This window comes from Notothenia rossii (assembly GCF_949606895.1).
Source record: "Notothenia rossii genome assembly, chromosome: 9".
NCBI classification, from domain to species: domain Eukaryota; kingdom Metazoa; phylum Chordata; class Actinopteri; order Perciformes; family Nototheniidae; genus Notothenia; species Notothenia rossii.
Window position 1 is genome coordinate 19,725,604 of NC_136907.1, and position 18,877 is coordinate 19,744,480.

At 36.2% G+C, this 18,877-nt stretch overlaps 1 protein-coding gene across 2 annotated transcripts in view; it reads left to right on the plus strand.

Moving 5' to 3' along the window:
- Positions 1 to 1,076: 1,076 nt before the first annotated feature.
- Positions 1,077 to 18,877, plus strand: part of grk6 (G protein-coupled receptor kinase 6) — a 47,035-nt gene continuing 29,234 nt past the window's right edge. For both annotated transcript variants that reach the window (XM_079647553.1, XM_079647554.1), the window contains exons 1-3: positions 1,077 to 1,306; positions 7,967 to 8,062; positions 17,678 to 17,790. In XM_079647553.1, coding sequence (XP_079503679.1) covers positions 1,255 to 1,306; positions 7,967 to 8,062; positions 17,678 to 17,790 — 261 coding nt within the window. In that variant the 5' untranslated portion in view covers positions 1,077 to 1,254. The remainder of the gene's footprint in view (positions 1,307 to 7,966; positions 8,063 to 17,677; positions 17,791 to 18,877) is intronic.

Below are 18,877 nucleotides of genomic sequence, written 5' to 3' on the forward strand. Positions count from 1 at the left end.
GTGAGGCTGATCAATAACTTCATAACTCAATCAACCCTCTGGCCGGAGCTTCTGTCGTCATTCTGCCCCACCAAACAGTGAGACTCTTTCTTAATGCATAATGCACCGTGACGTTGCCATTGATCTGTGCAGGGAAATCCACTTTCTGCAGAGGGAGATGAGCCACAAAGAGCGGCAGATCTGGAGTCAGAAATATATTATATTGATTTTTTGAAATTGTAACTGTGCATTCATTCTTGATACATTCAGAGGCACCAACGCCTGTCAGGAGGAATTGGATTTCATTTATAGTCTTGATTATAATATTGTCACTGTAAAGGATATTTATGCCATATTAACACTTTATCAAGATTAGAACCCTATGCAAGCTACATATGCACATGTTGTAATATTTTAGTAATTTGATCTTGGTTGAAAAATGTATCCTTCAATAATGCTACCATCCACAATGTAGGCTATAGAATATATTGATTTAAGTTATTAGCCTATGTTCTGTGGTGGAAACAATATTCGGATTCTTTACTTGACTAAAAGTAGGCCTACTAATACCACACAGTAAAAACACCACATTTCAAGTAAAATAACTGAAGTACGAGTAGGCAATTGTTCTTAAAGTACTAGGACTAAAAGTAGTAATTGCAGAACAACTGAACAAATATGTAAAGATTTTTTGAAGCAAAGCAGCAAATCTTCACATTTAAGATGCTGGAACTGTGAAATATTTTTGAGCAAATAGCAAATTTATCCATTCATGGTTTTAGTTATGTTGGATTGTTTCTTTTCTACCAAAACATAATATTTTAAACGTTTTGTCTGTTAACATCTGCATTTATTAAGTATAGTGGTTGAGTAAATGTTCTTAGTTACTTTCCAACACTGCCTATTTGTAAGTTTTTTTCTATTAAATGAATCCTCTTTAGCGAGACAGCTTAAAAACGACGCGGGAATAATCAGCAGAGTGAGATCTCCTTCTGAAACAACCCATTTCCAACAGAGTGAGACGTCTGTGTTTCTTCCTCCTGTTTGACAGCAGCTCCGGGGCGGTGACAGGGAGGAGGAGGAGAAAGAGGCGGAGGAAGAGGAAGAGGAGGAGGAGGGGTGCGGACTGCTACCGGACAGGACTGTGCGGAAAGCAGAAACTGGAGGCTTGAAATCTTCCTCCTTGGCTGGGCGGAGGGAGGAGGTGGTAGACGGTGTTTTTAGGTAGGCTAACACTGAGATTGGAGACCTGGAGCTCCGTCTGACAGCATCAACATGGAGCTGGAAAACATCGTGGCCAACACGGTGCTGCTGAAGGCACGAGAAGGTAAGGATGGAGATGTTTGACAGCCCCTCTCTCCCCTGTAAATCAACAGGAAAAGTCTTCGTAGATAGGGATGTCAAGCTCGCATAATATAGTGTAATATGCATTCAAACTGATGCACGGGTTGTCAGAATTAAAGACTGGGTGGGAGAGACGTGTGCAACATTTTCGGTTTCCTGGTGTATGAACACAGTTGTTACGAATGGGTGCTTTCAATTGCCTGTTTTTCTTGAATAGGTTTGGCGTGATTGTGATTATATGTATATGAAACATGGAGTATTTGAGGCCCGGAAGGGGTTGTAAGTGTAAAAAGCGGCACATCGGGTTTCCCTTGCTGATGTTGCAGCATCGTCGTTTGCGAAACAGGATGTTGAGGCAGAGCAGATGCACGTACAAGGGTTTGTACTCATGTGCACATTCTGCTATTCTGTGTTTAAACCCTCATTGAATAGGCGTTTCTTAGCTATGCATTGAAACCTGTGTTTTGCAGAGGTAGGAAGTAACTAAGTACTATTACTCAAGTACTTTACAATGTTGAGGTACTTTCCATTCAATGTTTTGCTACTTTGTACTTCTACTCCACCACAATTCAGAGGTTAATCGTGTACTTTTACTCCACTACATTTATTCTGTACCTTTAGTTACTTTGCAGATATAGATCAATGCTTGACAATATGATCAAAACTGAAATAAGACTTTAGTTTCACCTAGATTAAATTAATAAACTACTCAGCAGTAAATACAGTTTTTACAATTAGTTCCACCTTTACCAGCTTTGATTACACTGTAATGTATCAATAATTATGATCTAAACCTATAATGTGAAATGGGCCAATCTGCTAAATCAGTACTTTCACTATTGGTAGGCTACACTAAGTATATTTACATGACAGTACTTTTGTAATTTTACTTGAGTAACATTTTGAATGAAGGACTTTTACTTTTAACACAGTATTCCTACACTTTGGTATTTCTACTTTAACTTAAGTACAAGATCTGAGTACTTCTTTTATCTCTGGTATTCTGTTTGTAAAGCCTCATTTTAAATAGGCCTTTCTTGGCTATGTATTCTAGATTTTGGTGGAAGAAGTATTCAGATGCTTTACTTGAGTAAAAGTACCAATATATTATTGTATGAATACTGTATAACAAGTCATCCATTCAAAATCTTGAAAAAGTACAAAAGTATTATAAAAATACTAAAAAGTAAAAGTAACCATTGTGTAGAAAATGTGCCTTTTTGTGTATATATAATTATATTTATGTATGTGACATTTCTAGATAATATTGTTGCATCAAGTATAGCATTTTACTGCTGTAGACAAACAAAGTTCTGATTGACTTTTGTAAACATTTTTTTAATAATTTCGCTCTTTTGTGACTGAAAGAGTTAGTCCTCTAGTTTAATTTTAAGAAGTGCATTTTGTTCAAAGTAGCTAAAGCTGTTTAATAAATGTAGTGGAGTGAAGAACTTACATTATTTCCCTTTTTAAATGTAGTGGAGTAGAAGTATAAAGTAGCATTAAATGGAACCACTCAAGTAAAGTACAGATACCTCAAAGTTGCACTTACTTGAGTGAATGTACTTAGTTACTTTCCACCTTTAGTGTTTTGTAGGTTTCCTAGATGAAGTACATTTAGGTGGTCAGATATGTCTAAAAAGCAAATATTCCAGAAAAGTTTGTTATTGTTTTTGAAACTGGAGAAAAGTTTGCAGTTACTTATTGCCAAAATAATTCTAATGCCATCTGCTGAGGGACACGAAAAGATGAGTGCTGTGATCGCTAACACCAGTTTATCTGCTCAATTCAGTTTATCCTTAGTGCTCTAGGCTTTAGCCTCTGTTAAAGCAGCATTTTGCCCATGAGCAAGGCAACATTCCTCCCAGCAGCAGACAGGCCTTGACCTCTGGATTCCCTGGAGCCTTGACAAGATGTTCTTTAATATAAACGATAAGATTAATATATATCATGATTTATTGCCCTAACAGACTGTGTTTGATGCGGGTATTAGGGTGAGGGTTATGGATATAAAGTATTTTGAGAAAGTACAACAACATAACAGGGCAATGTTGAGTATTACTGTATGCAGTCAAAACACCCACGAGAAGGCCTCATAGCACAAGGTGTTTTTTTCTTTTTAGAAGACTAGATTTTAAGACTGTACACTTTGTATTCAAGCTTATAAAAGGGGCACTCTACAGTTGTTACAAATTTCCAATTGCTCATATAACACTGTATGTCATCAAGTAAGGCTTATGAGATTTTTGAATTTGTAAAGAAATCCTCTCAAAAAACATTGTTGTCATCATAGAACTAAACCAAAAACTGAATGTTGCATTTGTGAAATTGTAGGCTTCACCGTTTGTAATTGCAGAGTTGTTTTGTAAACATTAAGATCTTTATCTACATAAGCCTAGCACCTTGTAGTATTGTTACGTGAGCAATACTACAATGGTAACATATTTACAAGTAAAGGTCCTGCAATCAAATGCTTACTGATGTAAAGGCAGAAAAGCATTAGCACAACACTTAATTGTAAATCACTGCAGTTCAACTTTATCAAAGTTCAATACTAAATCGCTAAACTCCTCCTTTTAACTACAATTTGCTTTCACTTCACATTACCGCTGACTATTTTCCAAAGCCATTTAATTCCAGTGTGCATTTGAAATCAAGTTGCAGTGGCCTAAAAGTATATTTATAGCCAGCGGCCATTTGCTTATCTATACTGTTTAAAAGACAAAGTCCTTTCTCTTGATGGCATTCTTTCTCTGAAGTTGTTCATTTTGTAATGATAATAGTATTTTTTTTAAAAGTAGCCCTTACTTCTTGGATTTAACAACCCAACAACTAAGTTTGCAGTAATTTGTGAAAGAAGGAAAAAAAGAAGTCTGCAAAACAAAAAAATGGGCCTATAGAATTGGAACAAAAGTGTTTAAGATGGTGTCAAAGTTTCAGGGTGGAGTTTTCCTTTAAAGAAACCAAAATTAGGCAACTTCCTATGTGCATGGATGTAAATGGCAGGAAGAGAGGAAACAAAAGTTTGAAATTCAATGAGAAAAAAACCAGTGTGGCGCCAGTGTTGAACCCCAATGTTAAGTAGGGCAAAGGGATCAAACTTATAATGTGTCATGTTGGGGAATCTGTCTTTCCCTGGATAGAGTGCTCGCATATTTTTTCTTGACTTTTTGCGCCACTTCCTGTGTGAAGAGAGATGTTCATATCCAACAAAGTTTCTTGTTTTGTCCTGTTCTCTATAGTTTTGTAGTTGTATTGGCCCATTTAACTCTAACAAAACAGTGTTTCCTGAATTTCCAGCTACAGAAATTCAGATTGCTTATCAAATATGACCTTCACAAAAACAATTGTATAACTGCAGACACTACTCAGAGCTGAAAAATAAAAAGTTTCGTCTTAAATTTAAATATTATTTAATCTATATTCGGATTTACACTTAATGTTCTCCAAGAGATACTGACATTAAAAGATCAATCAAAGTGAAATAAGCAAAAGTAACGTTTAAAATGTTTCCTAAGAAAATCCAGCTGTTTTAAATTCATCGATTTCATCTTGAATCGTCCGATGATATGTGGTTGAATTCACAGGTATTCATTATGTGAAGACCTTAATGAACTACTTCCATTTTCAATATGCGAAAGATCAGATTCATAACCTGATAGCGGTGCTTTAAAAGGCACTGTGGAGTTTTTGACCACTAGCATCGCCATGGAGCCCTTTTTTTACAATAGGGTTGCTGTTTTTCTTTTTATGCCATGATGATCGATAGTCGGTGCGGGTATGGGCCAACAAATGTGGCAAGTCGGAGACAAAAGTAGGTAAGAAAGGCTGCTAGCAAGCAAAGCATGTATTCAAACAATGCCACATTTGAAATATATTAAGAAATAGCTTTGCAAATGTTTTGTAAGCAAGGAAGTGCATTCAACTACTATAAGACTATTAGTTAATTGATTAACATAAAATGTATTGGAAACTTTTTGAAAATCCTATAAGTAATTTTTCAATCAAAGATCCCGAACATTTAATGCTTCTTGCTTCTCCATTGTGAAATGTTAATACTATTACCAGTCTTACACGACAGAAAACTGAACATCCTTTGTCTATTGATTACAAAAGAAAATCCCTTCAGGCTCTTGGAAATTATAGAGTCACTATTAAATTATGTTTTACAGACAAAACAACATCCAACACATTTGTCAGGCTCTCAGGACACACACCATGTGCTTCAGTAACACTGAATATTTATAATTGACATACAGTGTCTTTCTTTCCAAAGAAAACTCCAGAGGGAATTGTTCCGCATTGATGTTCTAGCTGGAGCAAGTTGGTGAAACAGTTGAACTGTTGTTCAGGAGACAAACTTGTAGAAAATAGTTTATTTAAAAAAGGAACAGATGTTTTTTTCTTTATTTTGGGGTGACATGGTATTTTTTTGGCGGTGAGGATGTTATCTCATGTCAGGCTGAACTTTAGTGTCTTAGATACCGTTTCGTTTTTTATTGAATGTCCTTCCTCTAGTTCAAAACAAACGTTGTGTATTGTCAAAAAAAGATCCTTCATCCTATGTCAATGTGGGATATCTTCCTCTATGATGAAAAACTAATTTGCCTGCTTTCTCTCTAATTACATATGTTAATCATTTTGTGGTGAATCAGTGTTTCAATGTCTTCCTGTCTCACTGACATGCTGTTTGTCTTGATTTACATTTCCACTAATGCACACAACGGACTTCGGGGATCTCTGTTATCAATCAGCTTATTGGTAATTCTGCGGCTGATATTATCTTCTGTTTCCCCGAAACAAACAAAACATCTTGTTTGCATCGTATCTATGACAATTCATTTTTAGTAGCGGCCGCCGTGCAGTATTTGAATAGCAAATCCTGGAGCGAGGTATTGACTTTTCTCGTTGTCAGAACGCACAGTCAGGCTGATGTATTCGCAACAAGCCTCTGTTATCACTTTATACTTTGACTATTTCATTTGATCCTAAAAAAGGAGCTGAGTTGATAAAAATCTGGATATATCTGCTTTGTCTTTAATATGAACTGTACACTCGCAGCAAGTATTTTTAAAATAACCTTTTTTTGCCCCAAGTTTTGCCTTCCAAGCAACTTAAAGCAAAGCACCAGACCCCTGAATAAACACTCACGTCTCACAATCAGTGTTTTTTGTGTCGGCTAACAAAAATAATAACTCTTTAATTAACATATGTTGGAGGTCTATGTCAATAACATAAGTGAACTGAGTTTCCTACAAAAGCTTATTGTGCATTCTTTATATGTTTTTTAAGTCAAAAAACAAACATTTAATCTATAATTGAGAGTCAGAATAATAAGAGTTTAAGTGGTTAGTTGAAATATTAGTTAACAATCATTCAAATAAATCACATGGATGATTGTTTAAGTCATTTTACAATGAAAAAAGGCCAAACCTTTGCTGGCCTCAGCCTGGCGAATATAAGGATTTGCGGTGTTCTTAGTTTTTAATCGTTGTAAGCTGAATATGTTGGGGCTTTGGACCGTTGGTCTGCCATAACAAGTCCGAAACCTATTATTCTGGGGAATTGTGATTAGCATTTTTCACTATTTTCCAACCCATGTTGCTAATCCAAAAATATCAGGTGTCTTTTAAAATTGAGTAGTTTCACTGTACATGTAATGGAACCATTAATATTGATATTATAATTGGTTAGAATATATTATTTTATCTATTTTATTTGTATTTGCTGAACAATCGTGTCAACATTTTGTGAATTTATTCTATCCCTCAATACTTTTTATTGAATACCATTATTGTCAAATCTTCAACTTACTTTGTGTTTGTCCCCAAATAGTATTTTTTTTTTGCATCAAGACAGAGATACAATATGATTACTTTGACTTTGAGAACACTTTTTTTTTAACACTGTTTATTTGTTCTGATTGTTGGAGTGACGTTAGCCCTTTGTGTTTTATTCAGCTGCAGTTTCTCAAGTACATTTTTAAGGCTGAATGTTATACCATACTTGTTAGGACATTTTGTCGACTTACATTAATTTCTAAAGAGACAATTCTAGACCTGACATCTGGTCATTACCCTGAAGCAAATCATTAACTCTGTGGGGACCTTAATTAGTGTCCTCAGATTGGAGATGAGTCCTCACACTATAACAGATTGCCTTCCCCAGTGATGCTATCATACAGTGGTTTATAAAGTGAGAAGCTTTTTTTAGGGAGTGTTTAAAGAGGCCCTATTATGTTACACTAATGCTTCTATTGGCTAGCGCTCCAACACATCATACATCATAGGCTAAGGGACGGGACATCTCAAAGCGGTTGACCAATCACAACAGAGCTGGCCAGCTAACCAATCAGAGCAGACTGGGCTCTGGTTTCAGGAAGAGGGTGAAAAGAGGCAGTATGAAAAAAATAAAGACGGTTTTTAACATTACAGTATGTAAACATTTCACAGTAGAGGTACATAATTCAAATATGAAACCTGAAAATGAGCACAATAGGGCCCTTTTAACAACATTGTTTTATTACTCTCTTGCAGAAACTGCATTTTCCATGTTAATTTTTAACTATCTTCGCTCTTTTTGAATTGTGTAGTTTTATGTTTCATTTGACATGAGATGTCAACCAAAGCTCTTTGTATTACAGGAGGCGGCGGGAACAGAAAAGGAAAAAGCAAGAAATGGAAGCAGCTGCTTCAGTTTCCCCACATAAGTTTGTGTGAAGAACTGCGACAAACCACAGGTAAGATACTAATGTATTTCCCCATCTTACAGGGAAGGGTTCTTATCTTGTTTCAAATGACTATAGTCTTCTATGTGTTAAATGAGTCTGAGGCTTTTGAAAAAGATTTAAACACGTCTTGTGGAGGGATCCCTTTTCCCAGTTTACAGACGTTCAACGGATGTCATGTGTGCGGGATAGACCAATATAATGACATTTCAACAACAATGCCTCCTGACATGGGCTATACAATTTACTCCAGGACTACTCTATGTATAGATTTCGGTTATAGCTCATCTTATGCAATGCTCTTCGTTATTCCCCCAGTGTTAGTGGTGTCAAAGCATACACAGCAGCATCTGTAATTGAAAGAGCCGAGGGTCATCATTTCAGATGTGGATATGGTGGCCTTGAGGTTCAAACACCTCAGAAAACAGAATCAGCTTTATTAGCCAAGTTTATGTACACATACAACAATTTTGAGTTGGTATTTTATTTCCAATATTGCCAATATTTATAAAATTGTTATAACATTTCTTGTTTATTTCTTGTCTTTTAATTTGTATTGTGCAATACCATTTATTTTTATGCTCTTGCAACACAAACATTTTTCAAATTGGGATCAATAAAGTACTATCTTATCTTCAATAAGATTCAATAGATTTTATAAATATATTTTATTTACAGTGTCTGTTTTTGTAAATGTTCCTTACACTATGTGACTGCTAGATACTTTAATGGTATGTTTTCTAGTATTTATTTACCTATTGCATTTCACTGAGTTTATATGAACCATGTGGTGCAGTGGTGGCCTTCTGATGCTGTACAAAACAGATATCCTTTCATGCATACGCTTGATATCTTTATTTGTGCCTCTAAAGAGCTCACTGAGAATAACTGGCTATGTGCGCTTTTTTCCCCTATAGGCAGAGTGAGGCTACTCTCAGCTAACTTGCAAATTGAGAGTGGTATCAATCTTAGTGTTGTACTTCAGAAAGCAGATACACATGGCCTTCCTTAAAGCAGCTTAGAAAACAATACCACCATCTGACTTTATTAAAAAAAATATGAAACTTAACTGAATGACTAGCAGAATAGCTAATGCTAGCTAGCTTGTTTCAGATAGTCTTCGTGGTGCAGGTCATTTTTATTCTTGCTAAACTGTGTTGCAAATGTCCTTGCGAAAGTCCTTGAAATGTGTTTAAGTCATGCTTTCGGCCTAAAGAAATCATGAATTGCCTCCAAACTCAACTTCCTTGTAAAGGCAGAATTAAGCAGAAGAAACCGTTTTATAAGCCATCAGAAACTAATTATATATAGACTATATTTCATAATAAACCCAACTCAAGAATCCTCAAACCAACAATTCAAGTTACTATGTATAAATAAATATAATGTATCCATCAATTAATCTTATGATTTGTTAATACATTAAAAAAACCATCGATTAAAAATCTATTTTATTTTTTACTATTACACAATTTACAAATGTTGTACTACTTTTGGTATTGACTAATCGGAGCAGACAATGAGTGTTGTTTTTTTTCTAATTGTTAGGCTTCCTGTCCAATCCGCAGACAAAGATGATGTTGTCGGGACAGCCAGCTAATTAGTCATGAGAGTACACTGAGCTGATCAGCTAGAACTCAATGTTATGCTTAGATTCTCTTATAAGTTCAGAGTCAAGCAGCTCAAATCTGTTCTTACTTGACTCCTTTCTATATCAAGCAGATCAGTGACCCATTTTAGAAAAGCTACACGCATGAAAACTCTGAATGCATACAGGCTGGAAAAAAAAGAAGTCTCGCTCAAGTAGTGCCGCAGAGGAAACTGTGGCCTGCAAAGAAAGAGGAAGCAGACTGATGTTTTTGCCGTTTAAGCTTGCAGTATGGTTACTTTCATTTTAACAGGTGGCAGGTTGGAGAGAGAGAGTTTATGAAAGCAGAGCAGACCAAAGGACTCAGATGTACAGATATGAGAGTATGGGAGGAAATGCAGGGTTTGAGTCGGAGGAAAAAGTTTAGCTGGTGTAGAAAAAATATCTAATTTAAAGAGAGTTTGAACTTCAGATCTTGGTTGTTGTTTTTTAGCGAGCAGACCAAAAGTTGTATCCTGAGTAACAATACATTTATTGTCAAAGTTTGATATTTTTGCTAAATTAACTTGGGAACATCCCCGGCCTCGTGCAAAAATGTGGTTTGTGTAGATTGGTTCCATTGATTACGGGGAGTCATGCTAAAATATAATGAGTCGAAACAAGTTGTAGATTTATCTGCAACAATTAATCAGTTAATCCTGTAAACCATTTTTTCCAGCAAAAAGGCCAAGATTCAAACATTTGATATGTGATTATTTTCTGGTTGTGTTTGTTTGTTTTAGACAATAATTAGAATTTGTGGTTCAGACTGTTGAACAGATAAGAATCCACACATCAAAATGTTTGACTTGATTTAAAGAGAGATACTAGTATTTTATTTTAACGAGTGTCAGGTGACTTCTTTATCTAGCCTAACTTCATTAATGAAAATCAAAACTCTTTATTAATGCGTTTAATTAAATGTTGTTATGAAGCAAAAAGAGCTTTCTCGTTGGGTTTCTGTCATGAAGGTCTGTGATATTTTTAAAACCAGATGCACAAAAACAACAGTGATTTTCTGACTTTCCACTCCTTATGTAATAGCTTTGTGCAGCTAAGAAGGTGGAGTTTTATAATGGACAGTACGTGTGCTAATATAGAGCCTTAATAAAGCTGCAGCATGGGAACCACCTTTGAATTATCTCAGCACAGCCAGCAGCAGCATAATGGTGAAAAGAAAGAAATAGAAAGTATGACATGTCATTTAGCTGCAACTTTATCCAAAGCAACTTATATAAGATTGCCCAAGGACGCTTTGACACGTTGACTTTTTTTGCTTTTGCCGAACTTACTGTACTTTTGATTTTTGAATGACATTGAAGCACAAATATAGTTACACTTCTAAAATAAATCTCAATGTAAATACTGAAAATAGGTCGGATGGACATTTTTTCTCACATTTCAGCCCTGTGTGTGGTTAACTATAGCAACACGTGATGTCAGTGTGATGTGAAATATTACCTCTATTAACATGTTTATAGTGCAGTTCCTATCCATGGGCCGAGTCAGTGTGACTGCATACATCATACATGGCAGCCAGGCCTTGCAGAGTAAACAAACACAGGCCACATTGTTAGGATCCATTAAAGAAGAAGCATCGAGGCTGATGGCGACCTGTGATAAAACGTATAAAGCCTTGAGGCGCAGTGGCGACAGATAGGCTGCTCCAGGATCATGACTAGGAACCACAAGACTTCATTCATGTACTGTATCTTTAGTGTGTGATGGAGCTATAACACCAATAAGTCACATTCAACAGGAAAAGTACATTACATTTTCATTTTAAACCTGATTTTATTTCTAATACCTGCCGGCTAAAGCAGATGTGGAAAGTTACTACCTCGATTACCCAAGTACTGCACAGCATACACAAGTAATTACAACGAAACGTCAACTTTTGCATCATTGATTTAAAACATAATTATCGTTAAACATGTTAGGGGCTTTTTGAAATTGTCTCGCATGGCGGATGTGGCCCCTGACCCTGAAAACCCGAGGCTAAGGTTAAAAGTACTGAACTTTTACTCCCAGACTACAAACATTTGTATGACGTCATCAGGCTGAGAGAAAAGGCTGTTTGTCTCTAGAATCAGTTATTGTTTTTGCAATACCCTCATTCCTCAACAAAGTCTTTGTATGTATAAAAGTAAGGGTATTTCAGTTTTATTTTTCATAAAGGTGCAACAACTGCCCTTCACTTTGCAACTTGACAAATGAATGAACCTTTTAACCTTGTGATCTATTTAGGACATGTAATTTTATTAGCATTTAAACAAAGTTACGTTGCCAGCTTATGAAACAGTCTAAAAAAAGAGTAAATGCGGCCTGAATAGAAAGTAAAAGGAACAAAACTGTATTTGATGAAGCTGTTAAAATCAATTATAAACTAATGCAGAACATCCAGAGACTCTCAGTAGATATTCAAATAACATACAGTCTTGCAACAGCATATTACAAAAAAACTCCATGACCATTCTGTGTTAGGTCATTGTGTGCTTTTGATTCTTTGTCAGTTTCCTTATAGCCTCAGAACTTCAGATGTGAATGCTAATGCTAAATATCCTGTATGCCGTATTGAATTTAGCTGAAGCAGTTTGTGCTTACTTGATGTGTTTTTCTTCAGGAAACCCTTCCAGAGCAGCTTCTCTCCAGAAAGGTGCCATGCAAATAAAAGCTTTGATTTAAATGAGTTCAGTCGAACATGCCGTCACGCAGACTGTGACACAGAGAGACAGGACGTTCAGCTGCACAAAACCCCAGCTGTGAAAAGCTAATGTCCCAGTTAGAGGAGCAGACAAAATACTGTAAAATGTTAAAAAACAAAATATAGAAAATGAAGTGTGAGAGAAAGAAATGTCAATAAGACAGGTGATAAGATATACAAACATATGTATAGAGAGACACTTATGAAAGATTTTATAAAACTAGAAAAAATAGGTGAGTGGGAGGCAGTCTCGAGAAAGACATTCAGGAAACTCTTAACTCCCTTCTGTGACTAACAGGTTGTTATCTTCTTTTGTTTTTGTCTTACTGCCTCTCTTTTTGTTCTCCTGTTTGTCTTATATTATCACATAAAATGCAGGCAATATGCAACATTACTATCTTGCACTTTGCCTAACTTTTAAAGACTTGTAGTTCTGTTCACACAATGTTCTTTACTAAGCTATCACATACAGGTCTGAACATTTAACACACATGCAAACCCTAACCCTAACCCTTACTTAAGTTACAGTATAAATACCACTGTCTGATAATACTCTTACAATTACAATTAGACATCCTGAATTGAAATGCTACTCAAGTAATAGAGCAGATGTATTATCAGAAAGAAGTACTTCAAAAGACATGAATGGAAACTGGAACGTACAGGAAACCAGCTCCACACTGGTATAAAGTAAAGTTTCAAAATAAAATGTTCCCCAAAATGTATTATAGCGTTTTAATTGTGCATCTGATTGATGGTCAACAATCTGGCTATCCATTGTTAACTTGCATTGCTATTCAACGAAGCACTAGGATTTAATAAGTTCCCACCATATTTGAACCCCCTTGAATAAAACATGATAGCTACATGTCAAGATGCAAATATATATTACATTTGTCTATATTTTTGAAGCAACTGATAACAGCCAAATCCAGTAATAATTGTTCAGTTTTGGGGATTTGCATGCAGTTGAAAAGACTTCAAGGAATCTATCAAAATAAATGTGGCTGGAAAATCCAAACGTCACAGACCATATGACCACGTTTTTTCCGCATGGATTTTTCAGGAACTTCAGGACACATGTATTGAGTTTATAACCATGTGTTGCTTTAGGCACTGCAGTGCTTTAAGCTACATGTAGTAATATCCGTTCGTATTTCCTGGAAACCAACATAAAAATCAGTACAGAATGTCATGGTAATCAATTTAATAGTTGTTGAGATATTTTAGTCCAAACTAAAGTGATGGACTGACCATAAATGATCACGCAAAGAACAACAACACAGCAACCCTTAGGGTACGGGGCTAATATTGGGAATCCACGGCATAATGTCAGCTTTTTTACTCCTGCCTTACTTTATTCCATAAAGAGATAAGAGGCGAGGTGCTAAGACCTTGATCCGGTCTGAAACCCGTGGCATCATAAATTCTGTCCGGGGACCTTGAGGCCCGACAGAGGCCTCTTTGTGTGCTCTCTGTGTGTTGATGTACGCCATGTTCTGTACAGTCCTGCACTCCTTTCATGTACATCACACCTCCAGTCATCTATAGAGAAAGTCCAGTGATCCACGGCCACATAATGAAAAATTCCCAGAACTGCGGGATGTCCCATTTCACACATGAGTAGCCAAGCAGCTTCATGAAGCAAATTTTTACAGTTTTCCATAGGATATAATGGGTTCGGTTGTAATGTATGTAAACAGGCATTGTTTACTTTCAATGAGAAATGTTAATTATTAAAACCATGGAATTACCAGATTGCCTTTTAGATATCCCACTCTACTCTCATGTGACATCCGGTCTCTAAAAATGTTTCCAGCAATTATCTTTATTGGTCTTTTTGTCTTCGGCTCCCATTTACTTCACACTGTCCTGCTCTGTTCACTTTGCAGCATGACTATAAAGTGTAATATGGCAGAGACAAGAGGTAATCAGAGTCGAACAGAGGACAACTAGGAGGACATAGCAGTGAAACAGAAGCGCAATACGTAGAGCAGAAAGAACTCATAGTCAGTGATTGGAAGTGAGTCAGCTAACTGGTAAGAACACATACAATGTCAAACAGTTAAAAGAGTTACTCCACCCAAGTTGGGATTTACTGTACCATCCACGGAGGGTGTGACCATATGATGCTGTTAAGTGTGTTTGACCTCGACTGAAAGTCAGTATATCTCCGCTTTTGTTTTATCTTAACCATATTTAACAATCTCTTAAACTTCCCCCAACTAGCAAAGTCTTTGACATCTAATCTTTTTTTCAATCAGTAAGAATATCCATGTAAAGTTGTCGATTCCAATTTATAACCAGTAATTGTAGCTATTTACTCGATTTATTTTAAAGAATTTGATCCATAAATCAAGTTCTTACTACTGTTTCTTTAAGATGTAACAATGATGGCATTGAACAAACTTTATTCATGATTTCTAAACCAACTGTTGACATATTTTGATAACTACTAAAAATTCATTAACGTCTCTTTTACACCCGATGTTAGTAGTAAGCCAGGTCACTTTATAAGGTCAGCAATTTTTTTTTGAAAGAAATGAAAAGCTCATCAAATATCAAGTAAATAAAAAAATAAAAACAAGTGCATTTTAAACTTCAGAGGAACAAGCTCCAGCAAAAACAGAAAATACCCTTTTGACTTTTAGCTTTATAGAGAAGTGCTTGTATTGTCCTGATGAGGATTTTAATGCATTATGATTTACATACATTCAATCTGCAGGAGCTGCAATGCAAAATATGAAGGGCAAACAATCATAAAAACACAAAGAAGAATGAAGCAGTAAAAATAATGGAGGCAAAACACGTGAATGTAAACAATGCAGGTTTAAATATATTCAAAAAGTGGCGTTGCAAATGTATATGTTGCAAATATTTACTGAGAGAGGACTTGAGACGTGGGATGTGTTTTAGTGCAAGACACTAAATGTAAACAGAACGATGTTTGTCTAGAAGTCAACTCCACAGAGTACACGTAAATATTTTCAAGTTTAAAATAAAAAAGACCAAACAGCCTCTCCTCGCCGCAAAGCCCAAACCAGAATTCTCTTTGATTAGCATGTTTAGCTCAGGTGCCAGCAGTTGTATATAGAGATACAGTAGAGACAAAAAGCAGCAACACAGTCATTTGTTAGTTTATAATCCCATTGTTGTGGAGTTTTTCTTCTCTTCTTCGAGTTTGGACTTGCCTTTAATCATTGTGCGAAAGTTTGTGATGTTAGTTAAAGCAGATGAAAAGGCTTTGACTTGCAGATGATTCAGCCTTTTTTCTGTCCTCTCCTCTCTTAACGATACACTGACCTCCCTGCTCTTTGTTGGATCACAAATCCCTGAACACATTTGTTTGTTCATGAACCTTCCTGCGTTGTTTTGCATCCACATGAGTCACAGATGCAAATCAACATTTCCTTGGTTTTGTTTTTGTCCCGAGGCTCAGATGGGCAGATGAACTCAAACAGCCCCAGATACTGTATCTATCTAAAAACTTCCCCGTAAAGTAAGGTCTGCTTCTTATCATCATTGAAATAACTATTATGGCATCATGTATTAAGTGCCTGCTGCGCAGTGAAATGTGCAAACAACAAGTCATATTACCAAACTAATCCAGGGATTGCCATAACATTTTAAATCATAATTGTAACCCATTCAAAATAGTTTTCATATACCAGGTTACCTTTAGCATTACTTGAAACACGTCGTACCATGAACATAGCTTAATCATTTTCTTGATAAATCTACTTTAAATAATACATCTATTTTATTATTGATTAAAGGGGCCCTATTATGCAAATTTTCAGATTCATACTTGTATGTAGTGTCTCTACTGTGACATGTTTCCATGCTTTAATGTTCAAAAAGCTCTTTATAGCCCAGTCTGCTCTGATTGGTCAACCGCTTAGAGATGTCCCACCCCTTAGCCTATCACGTACACTGTGCTGGAACGCAAGCCAATAGAAGCACAAGTGTTACATAGTGTGGTCACTATGTTGCAGAAGTAAACAAAGGAGTCAAATGGAGGCGTTTCCGGCAGGGGGGAGTGTGAGGGATTTTATCCTTTGCAGACCATTTACATTTACAACAATCTATATAACACACTACAGGAAAGGGAAAACCCCAAAAGGCGGAATAGGGCCCCTTTAATCAATATATTTTTTGCAAACATTCAGAAAACATTGAAAAGTTCTCAAAGGCATCAAGATATCCAGTTTGCTACACAGAAGAGTAAATACACATAGATAGGAAGGAATTAACTGAATACTGCTTTCCCTGCAGTTGGTATTTCTTACTGCTGTGCAGCTATTGATACATTTCCTACCTACCTACCTACCTAACTACCTACCTACCTATCTACCTCCCTCCCTCCCTCCCTCCCTCCCTCCAACTTCTTCTCATTCAAATCTTTCCTCTTGGTTGTTTTTCTCACTTTCACCTGTTGCACTTCCATCTACTTTTTTCCACTGCTCTTTTAATAAAAATCCTCCGTGAATGGGACTGCAGATCTATGCAAATCACAGAATGATTTATGTTACTGGTTAACAACAGCAGCTGTGTCTCTTCATATTTGACTATTAAATGTGTCAGCGTCACGGTTGTATCTGTTACACTCCTCTCACTCAGTCAGATTTCCTGTGTGGATCACGTTGTTACTTAAAACATTTAATTTTTGTTACGTCAATCACCTCTGAATTACTCAAACTCTGTACATTAGGTTCTGGGTTTCTCTCTCTTTTTGTCATACATTTCTAGCACTTCTACCTGGTAACAGAGTTTAACATTAAATTAACAATTTATTTACAATTTATCTTTTGAATAGCCGAAACTGATCTACATTTTCCTTTGTTTTACTGTTGTGCAAGTGTGTTTATTTTTGCGTTTTCTATGTTTGTTCATAATATAATCTTTTCAGCCATCACTTTTTAATTCCTTTTCAAATGAAATGTCTTTATAAACCCATTTCCTGTACAATCACATCAATAGAACACATTCTGAATGTATTGTGCCAGTGCACATTTTAACTAAATAATTGGATCAATCATTAAATACAGTATGTGGTTTTTGCTGTGTGATGTAGGGCCACTGCTCATTTTAGGCCTGACATTATACAGTAATATAGATCATAAATATGCAGCTTTTCTTAGGAATAATATAAATGTTCCTTTATTTCATTCCTTCACTATAAAACCTTGCAACAAATGCTGGTGGTTGAAGGAACGGCGCACGAATGCATGATTTATTTTGACGCATTTTGATTAAACAATGTCTTTATATTAAAGTTGTCTCTGTGTCTCTGCAGAAAAGGACTACGGCAGCCTCTGTGAGCGGCAGCCTATCGGACGCTTTTTGTTCCGGCTGTTCTGCGAAACCCGACCTGAACTGAAGCGCTGCGTCAAGTTCCTGGATGCTGTGGTAAGAAGTCTCTGTGTGTTTGTCTTATTCCTGTTTGTGTTGGAGAGTTTAAGAGTTTTCTCTCAAATGCCCTTTTCCATGACTACTAGTGTGGATAAACAAAAGGGATGAAGCTTGTGTGTGTGTGCATGTGTGTGTGGGAGAAAGGGGGTCTCAAGGACTTGTGTTTCTTTCTTCCTTGAAACGCTCCTCCATTCCTTAACAGGAATGGAGGGGGGATGTGAATGTTTTTCTCCTATTCTTCCGACCTCAAAATCAATAAAAAAAAAGAAGTTAAATGAAGATGAGGGCAAGGGGCGGATAAACAATGGCACATGAAAAGTTTCATGAATTAAAAAGTAAAAAAAACACACAAAAACAAAGTAGAAAAACATCCTTAAGGTCAACCCTTTTCATTGTTCATCTGCAGTATTGGCGTCGTTAAGATTTGAATACTAGTAAATGCTAGACATATTATTAATAAATATCCAAATAATATAATTATAACGCAGCAAACGTCCTTATGGTTAAAAATATTTTCCTAAATGAAAAAGGTCAGCAAGAAATGAATATAAAAATATTCACAAGGATTCTTATTTTTTTATCGTAGATTTCTCACTCACAAATGAAGTCTCTTATCAGTGTTTGTTTTAAACATGACTGATCTGTTGATCATAAATCTTCCTATGAAAGCACGTTCTGTAGATTTTAGAGATCCAGATAGTTAGGACACCTTTTTTTAAGTAAAAGCTTTTACAATCAATTTAATTAATCTCTCAATGTGTTGGAGGCAGACAGATATGTAAAATCCACACACATAAAATGCTATCTGTTTGCATTGGTAGATACCTTTCCATGCAGGTGAGTATGGAAATATGTTTGTTTGGGAATTGGGTGAAGTGACCCTTTAAAGCACTGTTAGCTGGTGAGCTGGTTCTCATGTAGGAAGTCTAATTATTCTTAAACACACTTTGTTTGGAGTGAGGAGGAGGAAGTTTAATATCTGTTTAATGAAATACAGGAACTCTTGACTTCTGGAAAGAAAACTGTGTCAACCTCTCTTACACACACACACACACACACACACACACACACACACACACACACA